The following is a 26,666-nucleotide window of genomic DNA, read 5'->3' as shown; positions in this document are numbered from 1 at the left end:
CCCACCCCCTAAAAAGAAAGTTGACTCAGATGCAGAATTTAGAGCAAATACTACAGACTTTTTGAGAAGTATAAGTGAGAAGTATAAGAAAAATAAGTATACTTTTTTGAGAAGTATAAGAGAACTAGTTGTAAGACTATAGGTACCAAGGTACACAAATTAGGAAATAGCACTGAAATAAGCATATCTGCTTTAACTTACAGTTTGGTGTCGATATCATAGTAAGCAAGCTGTGAACTGTCTCCATCAGATCGTGTTGCTGTTTTTGCAGAACTGAGTTGTTTACTGTAGCTGTAACTAACTGTTTTTCCAGTTCTTCTATAATAGAATTCTGTCGGGTTACTAGGACTTGAAGCTGATCTTTTTCATCTTTTATTGACTTCAGCTGAAGCATGTGCTTGTCTTCCATCTCAAGAACTCTTTTTTCTAAAAAGCTAAATAAGAGATTATAATTAGGCTCTCCAGAAAAAATTTTGAGCTGATGTCAAGAGAATCAAGCATGTTGTATAAGTTTCCTTCTTCCTAAATACTCAGCTTCATTCTTTGATGCTATGCAAGCAGTAGACAAGTAAATGAAAGTTTCGTTTGATACATGTGCTTTAATATATTATATAAGTGCACTAATAAACATTATCTCCTACAGTGTGTATTGCAGGCTTTAAAAGCTTAGTAATTCAGTGTTTGATAATTCAACATTATTAAATGAAAGATAAAGTGATAAGTTTTCATGGTTTTACCATGTTAAAAGATGAAACTTATTAAAAGGTGTAACTATGAACATTTCAAAGATCCTATAATAAAATACATACTTAACCTAAATGTTATGGCATAAAGACAGGGAAACGTGCAAATAGTAACTTGAATATGGGTTACCCTTCTCCAGTTTTGGAGCTGGTATTATTAGGGAACTGGCTGGGAACATTACTTCACTGCTAATTGTTCTGATATAGACTCTGAGAAAGCTGTTGTTAAAAGGCATAGCCAGAAGAGAGAAGTTCACCTAAAATCCATTATGGTTACTGAAAAAAAAAAAAAATCCTGAAATCATTACATTTCAAGCAGATTAGCTCAATGCAAATTGTATTTTGTTAGGTGAGAAACAATGCTTTTGTGTTTTATGTGGATATTACAGGGGTAGTCTACAGTCTGCTGAGTTCAACACCAAAAAACGTGACCTTTTAAAAATCAGTATTTCCTTTTCTTTCCATTTGATAAGGATGCTTGTTTTTCTTAAGTTAGTAGATAAAACCTTTACAGAACTTATATAAATGTAGTAGAGTAGTGAACAAAAATGTCAAAACATGTCTCCTGGGTTTCTTAAGCTAATTCTTTCAAAGAAAAAACACTTTACACATATGGTTCTCATTGAAAAACATTGCTTTGAAGGAGAAAACTTACTGTTATTGCTGCTTTTAGATTCCTCTGTAAACTATTTATTGCCAAAAGTAAAATAAGACCGTGGTGATATGGAAACGAAACTAGCTGACAAAAGGTATGAGCCTTTGGACCACAGCTCAGTACTAAAAAGAGTAGGAGTAATAGTTGGATATTGGTCAATATCAAAACATTGACTCTTAAGGAATTTGAATACGATTAGTGCTTTATTTTTCTCACTATATTAGATAAAATTGTAGCAATGGCCTGGTTAATCATTAGGATAGCTGTGCACTACATGGAAATAAAATTTTGGAGATGAGGTTACACTCAATTAGTTTGAATCAGGTTAGATCAAATTCATCTGGCTAAGTCTAAAGAAGAATATAAATTGTGTGCAACTGGAGTACTGTCTCAAGCCTTAAGTTCCTCATATAAAGGAGAACTTTAGAAAGTGAAGAACAATATATAAACAGAATACAAGAATAAACCTGCATGAATCTCCTAGGCTTTAAGTAATATATGACCTTTGTAATGAGTTTGGAGAGCTTGTGTACAATCCCTTATTTTCCTACTTGAGTACATTTGTTTCTAAAACTATTAGAAGGGCACTTCATGGAGTAGCATTTTATTGGGCTGTGCAAACTTACCTGTTTTTTTCTTGTAATTTAGTTATCTCATTGGTCTGATCTGAAATCTGTTTTTCTAGTTTGTTTGTTGAAAGAGAGTGTTCCAAAAGCTGAAGTTCAAGCCGGGTTGTCTGGTTTAATACCTAAAGAAAATTTACAAAAAAACATACTTCTCTTAAAAGATACATCTTTTAAAAAAATTGTAATTTAGTTATGTTGTGAAATCATTCAAATTTCAATGTACACCTATGATTAAAAAAATTTTTTTCAACACTTAATTTACGCACAAATGTTCTCAGAATCAGAATGAAGAAGAATACACAGAGTTGCACTAATTTTATTATTACACTACCATACATCATATTTCATTATTATGCTATGTTTTTGATGAGAGTTACTGTGTACTTTAGCTTTGTTGATATACCTTCCCCTCTGTTATGATAACTCTTATTTCATTACTGGAACTATTACGGTTGTGGCTTAAAGAACGAGTTGAGTTGTTTTCCCCATCTGGTGTTGAAAGTAAGTCTGTCACTTGCTGAAATCTTGGCACAGTCCTGAAATCACTTGGTAGTTCTCTCCTAGCTACTTTACTCAATCCCAAATTATATTTTGAAGTGTTTATCATGTGAACCACACTTTAGTAGATTCATTCTTTGCATTTTAATATTACCTTTTCTCTATGCATTGTTTACAATTTATTTGCATTTTTAAATGAGGAAATGCAGATACTAGGAAACATGCAGGTTACTCTACAAGTTGTATTGCCTTACTTTGAGGCAAGTTTTCTAGAAATACTTTCTCATTGTTTTAGAATAGCCTTTTTAAATTCAACAGAATTTGGCTTTCCTTCGCAGGAAGAATTGATTACTCATGTCCTTCATGTTAAACAGTCATTCAGGACATGATTTCACACTTAAGTGTAATTGAAAACTATTGCCAAAACTAAGCGTCCTTGAGAGAGCAATTGTTTGGTTAATTTCCTTATGTTGCTAATTAAGCCCTTAACCCAGTCACCAGTAACTTCAAGCAGAGAAGGAAAGTTACAGTGATGATTTTCTTCCTCTAAGCAGAAAATAATTGAGTAATTTCCATAAAGACATTACTGTTAATTTATAAATACATTCTCTCAACATTTGCAAAATATTAGGCTCCTGAATAATACAATGGAAGTTGAACTCAGTATGCCTATGAGCTATGAATTATCAGTCGACTGAAGAGTCACAAAGTCTTGATTTAGCTTAAAAAATGTAATTTAATTCATTGGATGAATTCTACAGATAGTAAAATGTCTAACAAGGATTTTAGGCTTTGCATACTTTTATATTATATAAAATATTATGTGCTGCATTATACATCCACTATTTGTTTTGGCAATTATAGATCTGCATCTTCCTACCGCATCTGCAAAACTACAAATACATACCTCTCTGCATTGGTCCTTCTACTAGTATCTGCATTCTGTTTAACAGAATGTTTTGCTGTACTTAATGCTTTTCAATTAAAACCCACTTGGTTTTGTTTGAAGTTAATAAGCGTACAGTAGACAAGTTTACTTCTGTGTGAATACACTTTTCTAGCAGCCTCCTAATTTCTTTTTTCTTGATTAATCTCAGATTTGTTTATGTATCCCATAATACAGTGCATTGTGCTGGAAATGAACTTTATCTCACTTAGAGTTATCTGTGAAACATTAATTAAAAAGACAGAGTTCTCTTGATAAGTTTCTTAAAAAAATAAAAAATGAAAGAGTCTAAAAAAGCAGTTAGGCTGGTAAATGGAACAAAGAGAGTTTAAAGAGACCCATTTAGCTAAGATTTGTAATGAGAAGGCCATTTAAAGCACACTAGGACCCAACTGATGCCTGGATATGGTATACTAGTTTTAAATACATTCTCTTTAAAGATTAATTTAGCAATTGTCTTTCTAAACTCACTTTAAAATACTACTGTAATGAAAATCACTCAAGTGACAACACTGGGCTTGAGATGGAACTACTCATTACCAAATACTAGTGTTTCTTTAAGTTGGGTAGAACTCTGGGTCATAACAATTGGCTTCTAATTGTTGAACAGAATCATGTAACACTAAACAGCGTTAAATGTATGGCTGTCGTATTTGGGAAGCAGATGCATTTTGAGGTTGAAATTCATTACTTACTTGTGCTTCAACATCTGTTAATTTGCGGGTCTGTTCAGCTGTTTGATTTAGCAAGTTTGTGCCTATTTCAATCATTACTGCAGTCTGGTTCTGCACTGCAGTTTGCTGGATCTCTACCATTTCTTTCTTCATACTGTCTTGGATGTAATTCTCAAGCTATATGGGAAAGGAAAGAGAAGATAGTTGCATCCTTTAAATGTTGGAAAGGGAGTAGTACAGTAAGCCTGCTGGCAGCCTTGCTAAACAAATTTGGTCCTTGTCATGTATTTATGTTAAGTTTCCTAATGTTAAGGTCTGTGAGATGAAGGCCAAATGTGACAAGGAATGTGTGGCCACTCATTTTCTTAAGGCAGGAGCAGAGATTTGCAGGAGTTAGATAGTAGGTACAGTGATGAAAGTGCTTGTGGGCACTTGGAAGCCTTTCTATCCTAGTGCTCCCACCACTGTAACCATCAGAGGAGCTTCACCAGCTCCGGCAGTGGTGGGAATTTTTTTGAAGATGAAAGTTTAGGAGTTTAGTCATCTTCCTGTATTTACACTTAACTATTTTAAAAGCATTTTTCGTCACATGACTAGAAGTCAAGAGAAGAGGTCAGATGTCATTTAACACTGTTATGTGTGCATTTTTATCAGAGAGAATTTCAAATAAAGACACAAAACAGTAGAAAAACCTATAAATACTTTAAATGCTTAATATTAAGGAATGCAAAAGTTGTTTAAAATACTTGACTCTGAAGTAATTTCTGCCTAAACTAATAAGGCCTTTTCCGTAGTCATTTTATAACACAGTACCCTGCTTTCAAGGAAAGTGAGGAGAAAATAAGTAACAAGGAGAAAATTTTTAAAATTTAGCCTTTTCTGTAAATCTTTCTACCTGTCTGGATTATGAAAAAGCAGTGTGATTTTTCTTCATACTTCTTTATTTCTTGTCAGTAATTGCAAATATTTCATATTTCTTTGATGTGTCATTGCTTATGTTTGAATTCATAAAAGTCCAGGCCACAAAGACTTCATTTTTTCGATTGACTGAGGACATTTCTGGAATCAAACTTCTGCTTCACGCCAACACTGTTCTATCAAGAGAACCATAATAAATTTTGAGCTTCATGCTCTACCTACAGAGAGGATACTAGCTAATAAAAAATAGCTATTGTCATTAGGCACCAATGTTAATACATCACCAACTCCTAATCTAAGTGAAATGGTAAAAGAGGTTGATATCTTGATTTTTTTAAAAAAATAATATTTTGATAGTCTTATCTTGGTATGAATGATGGCTTGTAGTAAGGAGACACTTTGAACTTCACTTTATGACTACTTTCCTTATCAGTGAGGGGAAAGTAACTTGTGATTTAATATTCTATAATCCACTGTTCAGATATAACCATTCCACTTCCAACCAGCTAAAGATTGATGGGTAGATCAATCAGCTTTGAATATTTAAGGCTTTCCCCTTAAATATGACTCGAACAAGGATTGGTTTAAGTTTTCTTACTTCACAGCTGTTTTTTAAAGGTGGCAAAATTTTATGTTGGACGGCAATCAGTGCCTTTTAATTGAGTAGTAATAGTGAGATATCTTTGGTCCTTGATCACTAGACTATGAGATGTCAGAGTATAGTGATAATTTATTTTAAAAAACAATGCAAATTGGTATTTGGTGCACTATAGCCAAAGGACGTTTGCAAAATTATGAAGACTTTTTTGTAGATAAAAATAAGTATTTTTTCACTAAAGTGAGATGAAGACCGAGAACAACTAATATGTGTCCCTCTGAAAAGGCTAGACATCTGGGAATTAAATGATTTATGAGTCAAAATTAACTTTAGCAACTGAATCTGGAAGACTGGACATCATTAGAGATAACATTGGAAAACTTTGTACAAATGCAGCTCTGTTAAAGGACTATGAAGTGAGATCTCCAGAATGCCTTTTATTTGCCTCAGTATCACAGTTAATTACAGAAATACCTTTATCAAGATCAAGGATACGGCTTCACCTGACAGACTTAATGCATTGAAAATATTACATCATCTTAAATTTTGAAAAAAAGGCCCAAAATATAAGGGAATACAGTAATAAATAGATCAACAAAGAAAGACTGGTCATGAGCTTTGATTTTTTCATGAAATAATTGTGGATATTTAACCTCATTCTTCAAGGTTCTTTGTTCACCAAAGAGAAAGCAGAATGAGAATCTGAGCAAAGTCATCTCTGCATATAGGATTACAGAACTGCATGACTTCTTTGAAATTGTTATCACTGAGTTATTCCAAAACACACTACTAGAAAATGAGTTAATTCTGGGCTTAAAGGTAAGGTAAACACTTTATGGTAAGCTTAGGCAATTGCCCAGTTCAAACACACAGATGTAAGGTTACTCTGAATACAGTGTGCAAACCCCATGATTACAATTTAAGGCATCTGGTGCTTCTGGTTGCCAGATTTCTATACCCCTTGTCACTGTACTTGTAGCGTTGGAGAGCAGTTTTGTTTGGACACACAGATCTGCATTTTCATAATTTATCTTATTTGAATATCTGTAAGTGTAAGCATATCTCCAAGTATCTGATATCTTTCAAATAATTTCTCATTTATGTGGGGATTTCCAAATCACTGAAGTATTCTTTTGACTCCAGTTTTGACTTCACATCTGTTTTTCGACTTTAAAAATTTTAAATGCGTAATTTAGGGAATACGGTATCTGTGCTTACTTGAAAACATGAAACATGAACACCAAAAGGGATTTAAGATTCAAAGCCAGTTTCATTATCTGACTCATTTATTCAAATTTGGAGCAACATGAAGCATCAAAATTAAAATTACCTATTAAGTGGCTTTGGAGCTTCTTGTGGTTTTTTCCCTAAAAATCCTATAAAGCATGATTACATAAAACCCTTCTGGTTTTTCCTTCATATTCACTAATCCTCTCCCACTTTTGTACATTCTCTGCATGTACACATCATAAAATCTTTTTCTGACCTGAACCAAGATGCCCACTGATCCCTCTCTGCTTATTTCCCCCCTCTCTTCATCATACAATGCAAAACTGAAGTAGCACTTTTTACAACTACAATGTCCTAACCTTTTCTTAGTGGCAGGTGCTTACTTTCATCTTTCTTCAAAGAAGAATAAAAGAATGACTTTCATCCAAAATGCCCCACCATCTCCAGTTGGAGTCCAGGGCATTCCTTTGGTTGCCCTGGCGGGTCAGGGACCTGGGCAGGGGGGTCTGGGACCCCAGCCCAGAGCTCAGAGAGACACTGGCTTTGATCTCAGTCCATGGGAAAAACTTCATACACTGAGAGAGGGTTTACAGGCCACAAGAGTGTGAAAAATAGTAGTTTAGCTTATCACAGGGTGAAAAAATAGTAATTTTAGATTCCTAGCATTGAAGTGAATGGGGACAAGATGGAGAATCTGGGGCGTTGTCTCCTTCTTCTTCTCCTTCTCCTTCCCTCACTCCATTGCTGCATTGACGTGGCACAAAGCAGTTAGTGAGGATTGGGTCAGAGTAAAGATGACCTTTTTAGTAATAGTGATAGACATTGGTAAGAAATAGTAAATAAGAAATACGTAGCAATTAGTATAAAAGATAAGGACAACCCAGCTTGGGGGGAGATGTGAGAAGTCCATGCAGCTGTGAACATCTTGTTGGACGCTGAGAGAATTGTAAGATAAGAAACAATAAATGAAGTATGCAACCTTGAAAAATCTAAACCTGAAGATTTCTCTTCCTTCGGTTTGGCTCAGAGCTGTGCAGGGGGGGCAAAAGACTCTGAAACCACCTGAAAAACGGGGAAAGCCCCCAACAATCTCCCACTGACCTTAGTGACAGCAGAACACATTCCCAGTGCATACCCCCGGCAAGCAAGACCCTTGGGTTTCACTGAGAGAGTGGTGGAAGAACTTTTTTTACCATGGACTCCAGTTCCCACAGCCACGGCTGAGCTACACTGATAAACACTGAGGATTAGCAGCCATTTTGCAGGACTGCAGTTCTTTGTGGCACATTTCTTTGTAGAGTACTATTCATCCGCTCCTGCCAAGGAGCCTCCTTTCTTTGTAAGCAGTAGCACACTCAGAGTTTCTGAAGGGGGAAGAATAGCTTGGGTAAAAAAGAGGTTTAAAATAGGGAAGGACGCAGGAATGAATGCCTCAGTCCCCATCCATCAGTCCAGAGGCTTGGTAGTTTGAACAGCATGTCTGTCTTCTTCAATATTTTGCTCAAATCTGGAAGGTGAAACAGGGATTATTTGCCAGATTTCTCCCTTGCCACGGTGCTAGCTATGGTTTAATCTCTTTTTATTTCAAATAATATTTTAATATTATAAGAATTATGTTAACCCTGATTACATTATTGTTACTTTGAACAGAATAAATGTTAAAACCTAATAGCTGACTATTAGTGATGCATCTTCTTTCCGAAATTTTGCTTTTAAGGGAGTAAGCCAATCAATGAATGCTATCTTGAAGATAATACAAGGGAGAGGGAATATTTGAAAAAAGGAATAGTTATTTGATAGCATTTCAGTGATTCTTCTTGGGATTTTTTAATTAAAAATTCTATCTTTTGTGTAAGAATTTGGCTGTCATGTATTCTTGAACAAAGTAAGTATAAAAATGAAAGCACAGATGGGAAAAAACATGTCTCAAAGTACACTTAAATTGCAAAAACAGCTGGGAAAATTGAAATACTTTCACAGTTAAGATTTGATATAGAGTTATAGCAATGCATTCTCTAAGGTCATCACCTTGGGGCTGCATCATGCTTTATTACTTCAAATCATATAAAATCATAAAATTTGGCGAAAATACTTCAGCTAAGTTGCCAAAAAAACAAGGACAGGTCATAGTATTGGAGCACATTCCAACACATTGCTTTTATAGCCAAGGCTTTTTTTTTTAAATAGGCTTTAAATTGGCAAGAAAGGAAAGACAACATGTAGAGTATGCACAAAAGTAGTATGGTTTTTAACCATTGGTAGAGATAGTATTAATCCATTATGAAGGGCTATCAATACTCAGTCAAATGAAAAGCCTTCCTGATAGTATAGTTTGTGTCCATATTATAGAATTTTTCAAAGAATCAGCAACTTATTTGTGCATTTTGTAGACATTTGACTTACCATTTTTTCCATTCCAAGTTATGAAAGATGTGTTGCATTTGTTCTTTGCTGCCAAGTGTTTAATCTATACTAATTAACAGTCATGTTCCTGGCAGCATTTATGCTCCATGAATACATACCTCCCTCCTTTGCCAAATGCTACTCCATATAAATAGTACAGATAGTGCTGGATGCTTGTTCTATTTTATAGAATTTGTCAGTTATTGGAGCAGGCTTTCCAAATAAAGTTTGGTGATTTTCTTGAGGTTTATAGTGTCACTTGTCTCTGTCGGAGCCGCTGTCTCCATTTTGCTCAAGCTAGCTCGAGACTGTGACCGGACAGGAAAACTCCCCTGGGTCCTAGAAACCAGGGGAGCAGTGAAAGGGCTTTTCCCCTTATCACGGGAGAGAGAGAACGTCTATGGCAGAGGAAAGGAGTCAGACTTGGTGAGAGGGCAAAATCCAAGGTCTTTATTCCATCCTGGTCGGACACCTGCCTCAGTTCAGCAGCTCAGGCTGACTCCCACCCAGGTCTCATGTTCCAGGCTTACATACAGGGGAGGGGCTGAAGGAGGGGACAAACCAACACCCAGTGAGGGATAAGGTGGGAGTGGAACAGCCTTGGAGGGACATTTAAAGAAACCAATGGGAACATAAAGGGAGGAACCTCCTCGGCTCTTGCCCTGTCATTCGATGTCCTTTACCTGAACTCTCCAGAAGCTGGGAGGAACAGCTGAATGACAGACAGGGTCCGCAGGAGGGGACTGGGAGGAGTGACAGGGAAGAGGGGTAGGGACAAACCTTGGAATAGAACACTTTCCAGGAGAACAGGGGAGTACAGAACAAACCATTATAACACAAACCCCAATATAAAAAATAAGTAACATAAAATACAATATGAAAACAAATAATGCAATGCAACATTATAATCTGATTCTGTCAACTCTAAATTTTTTTTCAGCAAGAAACAGTGTTAATCATGAGTGTCTATAGAGTGCTGTGTCCTTTGTGAACAGGTTGTGTTACAATGCATATTACATGCTTAGTCATCTAATGTAGATACAGAAAAAATTGCAGGGGTAATGACACATATGCAGTGATTTTCCTCTAACTTTTGTTTTGGATTTACAAAAGTGGGGTAGATCCAGTAGAAAACCTAGCAACAAAAAATACATTTACAGCTAGGCACCTTTTAAATATGCATTGAAACTGCAGAGTTTGACATATTGTAGAAGCCTGGGGAGTAAGGAGTTAATGTGTTGTTATGCTTCAAATGCTGATGGCTATTCAGGTGGGCAAGTAAGAACAGGATGTGGCTAGAAAGAGGGGCTGTTGGAAAGTAGGGCAGCACCTTTCTGGAACCCTCTTCCCTGTTCTGGTCCATGGTTACATAAAGACAGCGGATGGGCAGAAGTGGGGTCAAGAATCAGGCATGAACTGATAACTGAGGGTCAATCCAGTAGAGGGGGATCAAGACCACCAAAAGACCCTCAAAGACTCTCAACCCATTTCCAGAAAGGTCCAGAAGAATGGAGTTTACCTGCTCACTTATTTACATGAAGAGTGAGAAACCTAATCCCAGGGGAGGGAAATTTACCTATAAAACAGTACCCCTACAAAGCTTGGATGTCACCAGAACCTTGGACACATTATTGGCTGGATCAGTGCTGGACCACTGCTGGACCCAGAACTGGTGATCCTCTTTCCTCTCCTATCTCAGTTCTTTTTATAGCGGCAAACATATTTCCATGCCAAGTGTGTTTTCTGTTAATATAACTTTGTGGTGAGCATTTTTCTTTTGGACCCTTTTGGTTTCTGCCACTCTTCTTTTACCAAAGGCATTGAGGAATTTTGGGTGCTCCCTTCCACTAAGGAGTTTCATGTGACACATATATTAAGGTGTCAAAACCTTTGAGTTATAGTCCTCACATCCCTAAAAAAAAAGTCATGTGCTTTATTCAAAACTTAATCTTTGCAAATTTAAACCACTGAAATTAATCAGCTCTTCCAATACCAGTGGTCACCATCCTGGTGCTTTATTCACCAAGATGTTCATTATACACACAAAAGCGAGCAAGATGGAAAATGTACTTAAGCATCCATAATCAGATTTGCTTAGTTTTAGTAACAGGGAAAAATAAGAAAACTGATGAGTCTCATGAGTTCCTTTGGGAATACTTTTTCAGAGTATAGATGTGACCTTCCTGCTTCTCATACTCCAGAAGTCTCGAGGTATCTTTAACCTAATAGTTAATGCTTGGTTTTAGTTATCCTGCCCCTTTTTCAGATTGGCAGTGTTCTTTGGATTGTGGCCACATCTGATTTCTTCATGAGTCATCTGAAGTAGATTTTAGCCCATAATTTGATTTATTTTTTTTTTCATTGCTGTGCCAATGTGCAGTTTTCTGATTGTGAAAGGTTATCCTTGTATGCCACAAAAGTCTTAAATTTCTCATTCACAGATACACTTTTTAAATATAAAGAAAAAAATATAAGTTTTTTTAAAGACTATTTTACCAGACATAATTTTCAATTAAAATACTAAATATTTAAATTGTTTATTTGTAGTATAATTGAAGTCTATACATTAGGAGGGTTTTCTTGGTATGAGCCACCTTGGATCCTACTGGATATGGATAACAGTGAAATGTAATGTACTCTTTAAAAAAGAAGAAAACACTGCCAAAGTTTCATCACAGCAGTTCATGTAGGCAATATGTAGTATTTTACCAACATATATGTGCTACACATGCTCCTTAATGTGTATGTATGTAACCATATTGACAGGCACTCCATGTGTGCTTATATTTGTATCATCACATCACATTAATGCAGTGGCATTATGAAGACAAAATACTGTCAAAATTTCAATTCTGTGGACAGTTTTGTTCTCTTTAAAACAGTTTTTCATACTTATTTTCAGTCTGTCCTTGTTGCTACTGCTTAAAGTCAGAATGGAAATAGAAGAATCACTACCCTTTCCAAGAGTCATTTATCTTGACAGACCTAAGGGAATACACTTTTAATGGCATTGCATCAATCCCCATCAATCAAACCTTAAGCTATTTTAAATCAGCTTTTAATAAAATAATTTATTTCTCCGTGTTTTCTGGAAGTAAGTTATCAATTTTAGGAGCTTGTAAGTTTTGGAAAAAAATAGTACACTGCAGAAATAAAACACAATCATGTCTGAAAAAGAGACATTTTAAATTGCCCTCTTTTTTTTTTTTTTTTTTTTTCCTTGAGCAGAAAGTCCCAATGGTCTATGAGTTGTTTCTCAAGGGAGGGGAAAAAAATCTTTTGGGAATGTATATGGGAATGCTTGAAATGTCTCTACGCTATTAGATTCTTACATGCCCCATCAAACATGTCTGCCTGTCCAGACCTCCAGCTAAGATTTTTCTCTTATCTCATTTTCCTGTCAGCAAACAAAAGGTGAAAGTAACATCATAAATGAATACTGTCTGGAAGTGAGCTATGATTTACAGGAAAATATTCAAGCTAAAATTGTGTAATAAAATACAAAATGTTTAAATACTAACTCTGAAAATAGTAAACACAGACTTTAAAGTAAATGATATGCAGATGGTTCTGGTAGGGACACTTGTGCACTAAATGAAATCTGAACAGCTTATTCTCCATTTTATTACATTACATTTAGAAGAAAATGTTACAGTTTTATAATTTACACTTGCTAGCAGAAGAAAAATATTCCCCCCCCCCCCCTTTACTGGCAAAATTCTACTTAAATAAAAACTAAATTTTCATTAATATAACACAAAACAAAATTTATGAAATGTCTTCATTTTCTATGCAAATATTTATAAAGAATGACTTTCAGTCTGTGTTTTTGAATTGAAGTATTTTGTACCTTATTCTAGAAGTTACTATAGCATGATTCTACCTTCTACTGTATGTTTTGAACAAACTATGAATGTTACAATCCAAGTGATGATGTAGAAAAGGCAAAGGAGCACATAGGAAAAGGGAAGGGACTTTCACAGCTGAAACACTCCCAAAGGCTGTTGTAGAGTTGAGCTCCCACCATTCCAGACACGGAGCTTATTTTGTACATGTAATACTACGCTACTGCTTTCCTACCTACATGTGTGTTTTGTCATTTGGAGGATCACATGACCTCCTTGTGCTACATATGATGCACATGCTTTCTAAGGTGCATTTCTGGGGAGTTGTACATTAAATTGCAAATGAAAAATAGTATTTTGAAAAAAAATGCTGTTAATGGAAGCTAAATAGTCATTTTCACAAACTGCTTAACAGTGTGAATGTCTATATAGGTAAGTAAATAATTTTTAAAAAAAACAAAATTTAACAAGAGTATCTTCAAAATTAAAATCAGTTATTTGGTGATTACCCATACTTGTTAAGAGTTAAGGCTATTCATTAAGGCAATAATTTAAGATTCTGAATCACGATCTTTCTGGATCATAGCAAAGTGGTATTTCTCTTAAAAATCAGGGAAGGAATTCATAAAGTTCCCATTAGTCTAAAAATAAAGAATAAATAAATAAATAGTGTGAGTCATGAATGGCATTTTGCCAAAGTTCAGTAGCACTGAAGCCAGGAAGACAAGAAGCCAGTGATGCTTCTGCCATTCACTGAAATACATATAAATATTTTTCGTTATATGCAACAAGCCAATATTCAAAATTAAGACTCCATCCTTATAAACAGTGTAGGAAATACTGCTAATCAATATTTAAATTCGAAATACTAGGTTATGGCATTGGGCTATACTTTCAGAGATTGAATATTCAAACTTTTTGGAGACAAGCCTACATACTTTCAATCAGATTTTGGACTTGCATGCTACCATCAGGGAATCAGGACTTTACCAAACCAGTGTAAGGACAAGATTCTGCCCATTCAAAGATGACATCTGAATAAACACTTGCTATCCCAGATCTTAATAATCCTTTCTCATTTGTGTCTTTTTTTCCACTGAGTAATAGGCAGTTGAAATTAACTTACTGTCAGATATGCTGATGACATTTTTCGTGAAAAACATTGTCTACGTGGCCTCATATACTTTACAAAATATTTAGCAAATATATCAGTCACAGTTAAAGCCATTTATCTTTTTTATCTCAGCTTACAATATCAAGTTTTATTTCATGAACTCCTCTTTCAACGGGACAGTCTATTTTAGAGAATAGCTCATGATGTGGTGAAGCAATCAGAGTTCAAATTTTTTGACAAATATGAAGCAAATTCTGCTTCTCAAAACATGTTACTGGGGAAGTGAAAAAAGAGCTAGGCATTTGCAGTTCGTTCTCAGCATTGCTTTCTAGGGAAGCACTCATCTTGCATTCCATTTGCAACCAGAAGGAAGAATGATTTGGAGTTCAAGGATCAAACTAGTTAGGAAGCTATGGTACACAATTAGTCCCTTTTGTAAGCTATAAAACTGTGTGTCTCCAGTTTCAAAGCCATGTTCACAGAGCATCTTTCAGCTTGACAAAAATTAAATTCTTTTTAAAGTTCACAGGTTAAGGAAACTGAAAACATTTTTAGTAGTTCTAAAGCTTTGCAACATACTGGCATCTAATTATAGTTTATTGAGCTTTTATAGATCATTTTCTTGTAGAAGAAGCCTCAATGATGCTACAAAGTGACAAACAGTCATTTTTGCTGAAGGCCTGACAAATTTTGAATTTTGAAGTCCTCAAGACTTTGGGGAGGCACATGTCAGGTGCTGATCTCAGTTTTGAGGGACTGAATTTCTTTACGAAGAACCCATTCACTGATTTCGGAGGGGGGAAAAGAGATTTTTGCTCAAGTACTGTAGCTCTTTTTTAAAGATACCCCACACCTTTCTCACTATCATTTCAATTGATAAAATGCTAGATGGACTGGGGAGGTGGGGTGTCTGGAGAACTGCTATATTTACATCACCACTTGAAAATTCCTCATTTGCTGGACCAAACCTGTCAGAGAATTTCCTGAAGGCTTCCAAAACACTGGTTGGGGCAGCAGGACCCAAAAACCAAACTAGCCTTAAACATGATTACAGAAAGCACTAAAAGCTGCCTTAAAAAAGAGGTCAGGTGCTCACCTCTGCTTGGTTAAAAAAATTAGCATCCTTCTATATTCTTGTCAAATGCTACTTACTTATTTCTCTGAACTGTTTCACTAGCTCAGTCAAGAGTCTTTAGTGCAAAAGCTTCTGAGGAATTCCATACGTGAAAGATAAAACAGGAAGTGAGTGTGTTAAAAGTGGACAAACACAAATATTTGGAAGCAAGATCAGAACATATAGGTGGAATTTTTCTGAAACAAAATGTAGTGTGTGATGCAGAAAAAAAATTAAATTTTGTAATCCTAATTTTTTTGTTGTTTTTTTGGTTGTTTGGTTTTTTGGGTTTTTTTTTGTTTGTTTTGGTTTTTTGTTTTGTTTTGGTTTGGTTTTTTGTCTCAATAGCTGGAATTATCCATCTAGAAGCAGACAGTTTAGGTTTATGGAACAGAAACAGGAAGACAGGTCTTTCCATCCATTGCCTCCAAAATTTCCTCTTTGTCTCTGGTACCCCATGAGCATTCAGAGTGGTGATGGAAAGTCACCTCTTCAGCTGAGCTCCAGTCAGTGCTCCTGAAAACTTGACACTAGCCAGCTGCCAGTTGGTGCCCTTCTAGAAAGACCAGAAGCCAGATTCTCTCGAAACAATTGATGATATTGGCATTAACCATAAAAGAAGAGAAATTCTCAGAAAAAATATCTTAGAACCAAAGCTATACATTATAGTATGGGTATTTTATGAGAGGATACTGTTCTCTCTCTGTAAAGATCTGACAAGAAGGGCCACTGAAGGAAGACTTTTAAATATGCTTTCCAGAGAGTCTCTTGGACATAAAACTCTGCTGTCAAGATGAGTAAGCACATTAGCAGTGGAGAAAGTACAATGACACTTGTATGCCCCTAGCCAGAAAAAGAAGGTGTCCTAGATTTGAGATTTCAGAGGTGGGCCTGTGCAAACGTCATAATTTCAATAAGGTCAAGTGCAATGTCCTGAACCTGGGTCCAGGAAATCCCAAGCATAAGCACAGGCTAGGAGGTGAAGGGATTGAGAGCAGCCCGGCCAAGAAGGACTTGGGGGTGCTGGTGGATGAGAGGCTGAACATTGCCCAGCAATGTGTGCTCGCAGCCCAGAAAACAAATGGTATCCTGGGCTGCATCCAAAGTAGCATGGCCAGCAGGGCAAGGGACGGGATTCTGCCCCTCTGCTCTGCTCTGCTCTGGTGAGGCCCCAGCTGGACTATTGCTGCATCCAGCTATGGGTCCTGCAGCATTAGAAGGGATTTGAATGGGTCCAGAGGAAGGCCACAAAGATGATTGATGGTTGAAGCACCTCTTCTATGAAGACAGGTTGAAAGAGTTGGGATTTTTCAGTCTAGAGAAGAGGAGGTTTTCAGAGATCATAGAGCAGCTTTCCTGTACCTAAAGGGGGCTTACAAGAAAGCTGTAGAGAGGCTTTTTCACACGGGGATGTAGTGACAGGACAAGAGGAAACGGTGGTAAACTGAGGGAGGGTAGGTTTAGGTTAGATATTAAGAGGAAATTTTTTACTGTGAGGGTGGTGAGGCACTGGCACAGGTTGCCTGGAGAAGTTGTGGACACCCCATACATGGAAGTGTTCACCCCAGGCTGCAGGGAGCTCTGAGAAACCTGGTCTAGTGAAGGCTGTCCCTGCCTAGAGCAGAGTAGTTGAAACTAGGTAACCTTATAGGTCCCTTCCAACCCAAAGCATTATGTGATTCTGTGAATACTCAGGAAAGTATGCACAGAAGTTTAAAAACAAATTTAGCAATAAGGACAAAAGAATCCAGAACTGAAAATTCTGAATGAGAAAGAACGTAGAGGAAAGCCAGGAAGGTGCATAACTAGTAGAGAAGGAAAGAGATAAAGGAAATTCATCTCTGTGTGCAGAATTTTAAAAGTGGATGTGGATTGGAATAGAGAGAGGAGTTCTTAATGACAGTAACCTGCAAAAGGGGTTATCTTAAAGGCTGATCTTAAAGCCAGCTGAGGGAATGAATTCTCTGGTTTGCTTGAGGTTTAAAAAAACACTGTGCAATTGGAAGAAAATTCACTGAGGAAAATGGTGAGTGCAAAGGACTTGACTGGATGAGACTCTTGGGAGATGTTACTCCCACATGGACTAGAGAGGGACAAGATAAGAAAAATGTTTATTTCCTTGTGATGAAAATTATTACTCTTTTCTGTTCTAGTAGCATTGTTACTTAATTAGAGGTAGTCCACATGAATTAAGTCTTAAAGCACACATCTGATTTACTGGTCTACTCCATTATCAACTCCAAATAATTTTTAAATATTGTTTTATTAATACTTAATTAGCGAAACTAAGTATTTCTAGTTTCACTAAGAAGTCAGTGGGAATTTTTCTACTTGTTTGGAGCAGAGCTAGGATTTTGTATGCTGTCCTCAGAGCCTTTTTAAAATAATAAAGTTTACCATAACAAAGAAGCTGAACTCAAGACATGGCTAAGTTTTTTCTGGATTTAAGTCAAATAAACTTACATGTCAGGGGGGGAAATAGGGTATATTTAACTATATATTTAAACTTTCTTGCCTAGCTGGTAAACTCTAGTTGTCAGAATCCTTGCTTGTATGTGCTAAGATTTCAGTGGGGTCAGATTGTTTATATGTGTTGCAGTTTATACTCTTTTTGAGGGCTAGATTATTAGTGTAGGGGCTTACTTTCTAGTTATTTGAACTTTGTTTCATCATGTCAGAGTAGTTTTCAGAATACATTCCCAGTAAGGCTCCAGTAGCAGTTACAATAGGGTTTTTTAATTTACTATTACTTTATAGGCAAATATTATATCTGACAGAAAATCTGGCATCAGGATGACAGTTTAACATAAGTGAAAACACAGGGATAGTTAATACGGTCAAAGTTCAGACCTCATGCAAGGAAGCTTAGGGGGCTTTTTAAGTCAGTTCCTTAGAAGGAGTAAAACACAAGATTTTTGTATTTTTTTACTTACTCATTTAAGCTGTCTTTTGCCTACTTTATCAATTTTTAAGTTGCACTAAGAAACTGGAAACTCATGTTTAATTTGAATAGTTGAATTAACCTTTTGTAAAACATTTGTAAAAAATCGTTCTGAAAAGAAAGGCAAAAATAAGGGAATTTTTCATTAGGTCTTCACCAGGGAATTTTGTTGAGTAAGAAAACTTTCTGACTGGACAGGGTATCTGTTAATGCAAACTAAAGTATGGCACATGTATTTTTCATTACCACGTGTATTTTAGTCTTGATATGCAGCTTTGCATGTTGGTGAATGTTAAGATTTTGCACAGCTGAGACTGTCAGTCGACAGTTGATACCCTGGAAAAATGAGGCTGTTGTTCTTGACTGAATGGTATATTCTTAAGGTGCTGGTTTATATTTCATTCTGAAACTGTGGGTTTGAACTAGTATCTTGCAGGTAGTTACACCTTGTAAACGGACAATAAGGAAAATTGTTGCATAGAACGTATGTAGTTCATGGGAAGAGACCTAAAGCAAGTACATAAAGTGCCATAACATGATGTCAACAAGTTCTGTCAAGGAAGACAAAACTAAAATGACTTTTAGGTGGCAGGGATCAAAATTAAACCTCTGAGCTTACTCAGGTACCTCCGTTTAAGTCCGTACCTCAGGTCACATGATGAGCAGCAGCCCTGTGGCACACAGATGTCACATCACGTGTTGGGGAGCTGCTATGGGGGCTATGGCTACTGCCCAGGAAATGTCCTTTCCACTTAGCTGGGTGTCTCCCCATTCCCACACTCTGACAGAATGGAACAAAGAGGCTTTTTCCTTCCAGGATCACGCACATCAGGTGCAGGGCTGAACCAAAAAGCAAGCATAGTGATGAAGCTGATACCGTGAGTGCAGGAGGTGAATGACTCTTAGTGCCTGCAGCATGAGAATGAACAGGTCTGCAGAGATGTTGTTTGGACAGGGCTTAAGAGACTTCTGAGTCATTTTTATACTAGAGATTTTCAGAAGATCCTACTATTTTAAAATGAATACAATTATTTTCTCCAAAGATGAGAACCTTTAGGTTTTCTCCCTGTCAAAAGGTTCTTTTAAGTGGAGTGATAAAGATCAAATGCTTGCTCAGTGTGTTTTCCTGTGGTTTTGACAGTTTATTCAAAAAAGATACGAAAACTTTGCTTCTGAAGTACAAAAATTATGGCAGTTGTGTGATTATGCTGTGCCACACTGGAATGCTCTAATACTATAGTTTTGATTTTATACTGAACTGCTGTGGTCCTCATCAATGCTTTAGTACAGATTTTGAAATGCACATAGCTAGTTTCAATCTCTTGATAATTACATTACTAAAAGGTATTACACAGTCTAACACTTGAATGCCTATTAGAAGAATTTCAGTTTCTAATATTGAAAGAGCAGTAATGAATCAGGCAAGTGTGTTTTTTCACCCTTCTGGAAATAATAAGCTCTCAGTTGTGTTACCACAATACAGTGATTTTAACACCTGAGCAAAATCAATTATACAAATTTGATATGTTGTTCCCTAGAGGGTAAAGGAACTCTGTATAGTTGTGGTTTTTATTTTAAAACTCTATCATGCTGCTTGAGACTTAAATACAAGTACAAAACTAAAAAGATAATTTTTTCCCCCTACATTATTAAAGGGAGTTGGAGCAAAGCTATGGCACTTAAATGCTGCTTGGTTTTAACAAGAAATCTCCAGAGACAGCTGAACTGGAAAAAAAGTTGCTGTCATCTAAGAATTCTCAAGTATTTGCTCATCTAGAGAGGAAAATATTTCCTTACAGCTTCCGTGAATAGTGAATTCTGTGAAGAATACTAGATTCCCATCCATACTTTTCTTAACAGAGGGAGAGTTGCATATTTTATCAGCCTTCGCTTTTTAGTAGTAAGACCTTTTTATGACCTTAATAGACTCCTGGAAGATGGTTAGCTAAACTGATAATGCTTCATAAGGGCAATATAAAGACAGCAGAAAAGTTCCTGTGGCTTCCTGCTCTCTCTTCAGATTAAGCCATAATGTGCTGGAAGTTGGAAAGAGAATAGATAGATATCATCTAAACATACAAATTGCTGAGCTTTGAGTGCATACATTTGCTGAGCTTTGTAAACAACATCTTAATTTTAGGGTTAACCTGTTCGACAAACAGATAGAAACTAGCAGGATTTTCAGTAATTACTTGGAACACAGTAAGAATTTAAAAAAAAAAAAAAAAAAGCTTTTAAGGAGTACTAATGTCTTTTTCTAGGCAGCTTAAGAAGCAGTGAGTGTTTGCAGACCTATCTAGGTGTAGGATTTTTTTTTTTAATACAAAACATAGATCTGGATTTTGTAACCTGAAGAATTCTTTAACATCTCCTCTGAGCCTGGTTTACTTGGAATAGACATCAGGTTCACCAAAAAGTATTTCTCTTATTCTCTCTAGAGAATAAATAAAAGTCTCTTTTCCTCTGCCCTGTTTCCTAGAAATATGTCTGGTCAAGGAAATAAAATAATCACAGTATTTTCAGTTGTAAAGCACTTTTTAACTTACTGCGGGCATTAGGTTATTTGGCTTAATGCTGCATAATGTGCCATATCTTTAAACCATTTCCAGGTATTAAATTACTGTGCTATACTTTTTTCTCCCCAAATGCTTTGCCTTTTTAAATTATCTTAAGTTCCTATTATTTTCACACCTCTAGTTTATATCTGGCTAGTCTGAGAAATTCAAAAAATTTAAGTAGCAAATAAAATTCAGTGCATATTTGTGAAACTCTTTTTCTTGAAGGATCTAGTGATACTTACGGTCCACTGACACATTGTTTTCACTGTTTTTAGCAGTGAGATATATCCTAGGGTGCAGTTGGAGTACCAAAATATTTTCTGTGTGTTACAACCTTGTTTCAGGTACATAAAATTTTTGTTTTTCAAGAGCCATCTTCCCCCATATTCCCTTATGTAATAAGTACAAGTATGCTTAAGGCTCCCATTAGTATCTTACACGTTAACTAGATGTGAGAAGCATTTTTCTCTGAAGTACAATTCACATCTCCAGTACCAGGAAGTTTTAGGGTTTTTCTTGTTTTTTGGGTTTTTTTGGTCAGTTGGTTGTGTTGTGGTTTTTCTGTTTTGTTTTGTGTTTTAGGGTTGTTTTTTGTGGGTTTTTTTGTTTGTTTGTTTGTTTTTTTGTTTTTTTTTGCCTTTTTTTTTTTTACAGTAAGAGTGGTGACACGCTGGAACAGGCTGCCTTGGGAAGTTGTGGACACCCCATCCCTGGAAGTGTTCAAGGTTTGGCTGGATAGGCCTTTGAGCTACTTGATCTGGAAGATGGCCCTGCCCACAGCAAAAGGGTTGGAACTAGATGATCCCCGAAGATCCCTTCCAAACCAAACCAGTCTGCAATTCTCTGGTTCTGGCAGGATGTGCAAATAGGAAGACACCAAAGTCTTATGGAAAAGCCATCAATCCTGATTTAACTCTTGTACTCAAGCTGTTTTTTAACAAGTGAGAAGCATAATGTTTATCTATATATCCATATAATATTTGCAGTTTTAGTCCACAGCTGTACTTTCTACCTACTGCCTCAGGATTTTCAGGCCTACAAACTTTAGTGCATATGTCAGGATAAGAGCCATGCAGCATGCTAGCTTTTCTAAGTTCTTCAGCAATGCTGACAAATCTGCCTCTTTGAGGGGGATTTCTGTTAAGTTTTTCATTCCTCTATTTGGCTCCTTCAGACTGAAAAGGCTGATTGAACTTACCCTAGGAGGCTAATTAATACAGACTGAGGCACCTGATGAAACTCTGGGTTTGCAAAGTTCCAAAGATCCAAGATGCAAGACTCTCTCCTAAATCAGCTGGCAATATTTTGCCTGTCTAGCCCCATAACAATAGTAACGGGGGGGAAGACCATCTTACTTTGCCCCCACCCTGGCCTTCAGCCAAAGCTGTGTAGAAGCCCATGAAATGACAGATGCAGCTGGAGGTTCTTACATTATAGTATGTTAAAAGTTATTAAAGAAATAATGGTTAACTAAGCTGCTTAGTATAATAAATCAAAGAATATGGTACATTTTCAAAAGCAAACACTGTAGTATGTAAAGGACAGTATTAAACAGTCACTAAAGGCACTAGTGGTCATATCTTGAAGCTTAGAAATGGGTCTAAGCCATTTCTGTGGGCTGTAGGGTAACTTCCATTCTAAGTAATATGGTAGCTTAGGAATCAGGCATATTATATTGTTTTACTTGGTAAATTTGAGGTGAGATGAAAATTGTTTCATTTTTTCATAATTAACAAGAAAAAAGGAGCACTAACAATAGTTGTCTTTAAAAGAAACACCATCCTCAACTTCAGTCACTCTGACAAAGTACCAAAGATATTCTAAAGGTTATGCTGTTGAATTTTATTTATTAAGTGGATATGCAAATAAAAAGTACTGGAAACTTGCTAATCAAGAATCTTCATTTCCTATATGTACACTTGAAGAAAGAAAACGAAAAAGAAAAAGTAAGAAAAAAAGGAAATTAAGCACTTTCTGTCACTAATGGATGGAGAGAATCTCCCATTTTGTTGTTTGGACCAGTCAAAGATGACAAGCTTATGGTCATGTTAATAAAGAACAAAGCACAGGAAAATATATCTGGAATGCTAGCAAGAGACTGGTTCTGTAAAACAAGTCTCTATTTATCCCAATTTTTACAGATAACTTCTGTTGTGAATTTTCTTTTCCAATTTTGTCTTACAGATCTGTACAAGAAAATCTTTTCTTTGTTGAGTTTGTACAATTTCATACCTGTATCAGCAATTTGGTATTTGAGGAATGATACAGAAATGGTTTCTACAGCATAGTTTTTAAATGCATGCAATAGCATAATTTCAAATCCTTTCACTGAAATTTACCTACAGGAAATACAGCAATAAACTGCATAATTATATCATCCAGAGTAGTGTGGAAACATTATCTGGTAACATAGTAATCTGAAAGTAAGAAAGTATTTTCTTTTGAGTCCTGCCAGTTTTCTTTTGCTTAGCAAATAGTTGTTGATAGACAGAAACAAGCGCTTTTCACAATAAGTAAAAACAGATGCATTACTTAAGAAAGGAATGTAGGATTCAGAGTCAGAATCATCTCTTGAGTACTTCAAAATCCACCACTGTTCAGTATATTTGTCCTTATCCATTGTGTGCAGATGGCTTTGGATGGCAGCATGTCAAAGTATCCTTTTTTATTTGATGAATGACATTCAGTACAGCAGCAATTACAACCTTTCAGGGTGTCAAGACAAGGGAAAATGAATCTCAGTTAAGCGTATCCAAAGATACTGTATTTCTATCAGCAGTGCATTCCCCTCCTAGTCTGCTGGGATGGTTCAGGATGAAGCTCTGGTCTTGGGTTTGAATGTTGACTCCAGACACAGACTTTTATTTGCTAGTCTTTTGATCTGCTGATAAACTACAAATAAATTACCTGTAGTCCAGCTGCTATCATCATTTTGATCATATGTGTTTTCAGCTGTTTCTAACAGGAAAGAATAAGAAAATATGACCTATTTCTTTTACACTTTTGCTGTGGGCAGTCATATCTCCTGAGTCATAGGATCCAGTCAATGTAGTAAGAAGCAAATGCAAGTCAGCATTCAGTTATTTCAATGTCTTAATATCTGAAAAAAATGCAGTTCCTTGAGTACAAGTGCTGTGATTCAAATATTAAAGCTGCCATTTATTCAGATAGAAATAGTTAAATTGTTGAATTTAAGGGATTGCCTGTCTTTTAGGAATATCTGAAAACCTGGTGTTTTGTATTAAAAATTGCAAAGTATAATAGCCAACATAGATACCTGTATTTAAAATTTCCAGTCTTGTATCTCAGCTACATACGAACCTGCTATCATCTCAAATTAACTGAAATTTTTATTACGGAGAGCTTTATTCTCCTTGCTCACACAAACATTAGAAAAAAATCTTGCACTTCGGTATAGAAATTGATCCCAAGATAGGAAAAGTCAAAGAGGAAAGTTCGTTTCAGATATAATGCAGCACAGCTGATCTAGGGTTTTGGCCTTTGCTTCAAAGTATCACTTACTGGCTTACTGCTAAACCATGGATTAAGTGGAATAGTGGTTTGTTCTAACTTGTCATCTAAACGCTTAAACATAATCTGCTTTTCAAAAGACATTCTCCGGTTTTATATATGGCACATACAGTAGTGGCATAATGCATTATTTAAAGGTCAGATTGAAAAAAAAGTGTTTTCACAATGAAGCAATTTGTAGTAAAGGTGGAAAAAAGTCTTTTGCTTCCTATGCAGGAGCAGATCAGAAAAGAACCTGGACATATCTAACTCATTTTCTTCCCATTGTGTTTGTCCATTAAGCAGATGAAGCACACACTTCCCATGCTGTTCCATTCATACAGCTCAGTGTTCATTCAGAAACAGAACATTTCCTTTACTTGATGGATTAAAGGCAGGAGAGGGGGAGGTGTGTAAAAATGTTTGGGGATGTGCAATATTTCAGGAACAATGTTTAAAGGTTAATTCACACTAGAAGTTTGTGCTGTATATTTTACACAGCTTCAAAATAAAACAGGTTCTGCCTCCTAAATGTACAAGAATAACTTTTAAAGAGAAAGACCCAATGAAGGCTTTTGTGCAATTGCTGAGAAGCCAAATGTCAGATTATTTTAAAAATCAGTCTTGTATTACACTTCAATACACTAAAAAAATTAGGCAAATACAATTTTTTCATCCCACCTCGGCTGACCTTGCACTATATTTTGGGAGGTTGAAATACGAACCTAAGAATGTGTGTTAGTGACCTTAAAAAAACAGCAAGTAAACTCTGTAAGCAACTCTAAGGGTTATTGTTTGCTTTTTATCTTCATTTGCAGACCAGGTGTCTCTAGCAAAGTAAATCTGAGGAAAAGCTACTTTTTGTTGGAGGCTCTTTGTGAACAAAACAGATGACATAGACAGCAGGTGTTAAAATAGTGAAAAAGGCAAACAACAGATATTTTACAGGATGTTTAGCTGTGGAAGAGCTAGGAGAAAAAAAAAAAAAAAAACAAAAAAAAAAAAACAAACAAAAAAAAAAACCAACAACAACAAAAAAACCAGGCAGTTCCAAAGCATCTTATTTAGAAGCTTTTGCTCAAATACAAGAAACATTTCTCTGTCTTGTAAATCAGAATCTTTCTTTTGATCCCCCAAAGAATGGGTTAGAGATATTTATCCTATTCCTCTTGGCACTGAGTTCCCCGGGACTGACAGGAAAAAGCAGAGTTTTTACTAAATAAGGATGCTTACTGGTTTCTGTTTACCTGATGCCACTTATGATACTGTGTTTGTCTAGTTAAGTGGCATTTAGGACTGAAGTGTTGTCTGATTTACTATTTATGTTAGGAAATTGCTTAGCAGCTAGGTAGATTAGCCTATTCTACTTGGTGTGGTTTTCATCCTACATTGCACATCTGTTAATTTTAGTCTTAGCAATACAATATTGAGCATTGTAAATGACTAAGTAGAAAGGTAAGGAAGTGGAGGAAAGTAAATTTGTTTAAAAAAACAAAAACTACTCAACTGACATTATTTGTGTCTCTAAATTAAGCATCCTAAACCTATAAAGAGAGATTTAAAATTCCACACTGGAGCCTTCAAGTGTGTGCATTTTGGATTTAAGCTTCAAGGCTCATTTTCAGGTTGATGAAAACCGTGTGCTGTTTGTTTTGCAATGTGAATTTTAACACTCAAAAATTCACCAGCAGGTTTCATTGGCTGTATCACAGGAGTTCTGTAACATTGTAACTGATGAGAGTAGCGAGCCCTAATGAAAAATTATTTTATAACTATGTATGACATGGTGATTCTTTGTAAAAAAATTAATTCTCTCCATTCGCAACACAGATTTCTTTTGCTATGGAGAAACTATTATGGCATCACTGAAAAACTTACTTGGAAATACAGTGCCAAGTCCTTAAAATATTTATTGTTTGGAAGACAGGCATCTTGACACAAAACATAAATGCTCACAAATTTACTACGCAATTAGACTATTTCACTATTACCTGGAAAAGTGTCATAGTATAAAGGGGTTTTAAGTCAAAATCTGCTGAACTGCATAGGATTTTGCATCAAATTAATTTATATAAAAATGTGAAATAGTGATCGGTTTTATCCTCCAGTAATAATAAAAAATATGTGCTGCAATTTTTTTTCCTGCTCTTTCAGGTACAAATGTTGCCACTTTGGCAATAAACATGTCATTTTCCCTTAGTTCCAATGGAGTTGCATCTATGGTATCTGTAACACCTTTTCCAGACTATATTTCCCTTGAATCTTGTACATTTCACTGAAAATGTTACAGGAT

At 36.0% G+C, this 26,666-nt stretch overlaps 2 protein-coding genes across 3 annotated transcripts in view; one reads left to right on the top strand and one right to left on the bottom strand.

Moving 5' to 3' along the window:
* MCPH1 (microcephalin 1) overlaps nt 1-26,666 on the top strand; it is a 127,427-nt gene that overhangs the window by 63,763 nt on the left and 36,998 nt on the right. The gene's annotated exons all lie outside the window — the stretch shown is intronic.
* ANGPT2 (angiopoietin 2) overlaps nt 1-26,666 on the bottom strand; it is a 45,105-nt gene that overhangs the window by 17,477 nt on the left and 962 nt on the right. Inside the window, exons 2-4 of one of the 2 annotated variants that reach the window (XM_040059043.2) lie at nt 4,164-4,319; nt 2,025-2,146; nt 202-434 (exon numbers count right to left, since the gene is read on the bottom strand). In XM_040059043.2, coding sequence (XP_039914977.1) covers nt 202-434; nt 2,025-2,146; nt 4,164-4,319 — 511 coding nt within the window. The remainder of the gene's footprint in view (nt 1-201; nt 435-2,024; nt 2,147-4,163; nt 4,320-26,666) is intronic. The other variant, XM_040059044.2, reaches the window with a different exon arrangement.

Source organism: Hirundo rustica, chromosome 3, assembly GCF_015227805.2.
Source record: "Hirundo rustica isolate bHirRus1 chromosome 3, bHirRus1.pri.v3, whole genome shotgun sequence".
Lineage (NCBI taxonomy): Eukaryota > Metazoa > Chordata > Aves > Passeriformes > Hirundinidae > Hirundo > Hirundo rustica.
Note: the sequence above shows the minus strand (reverse complement) of the source record. Positions and strands in the feature narration are given on the sequence as shown.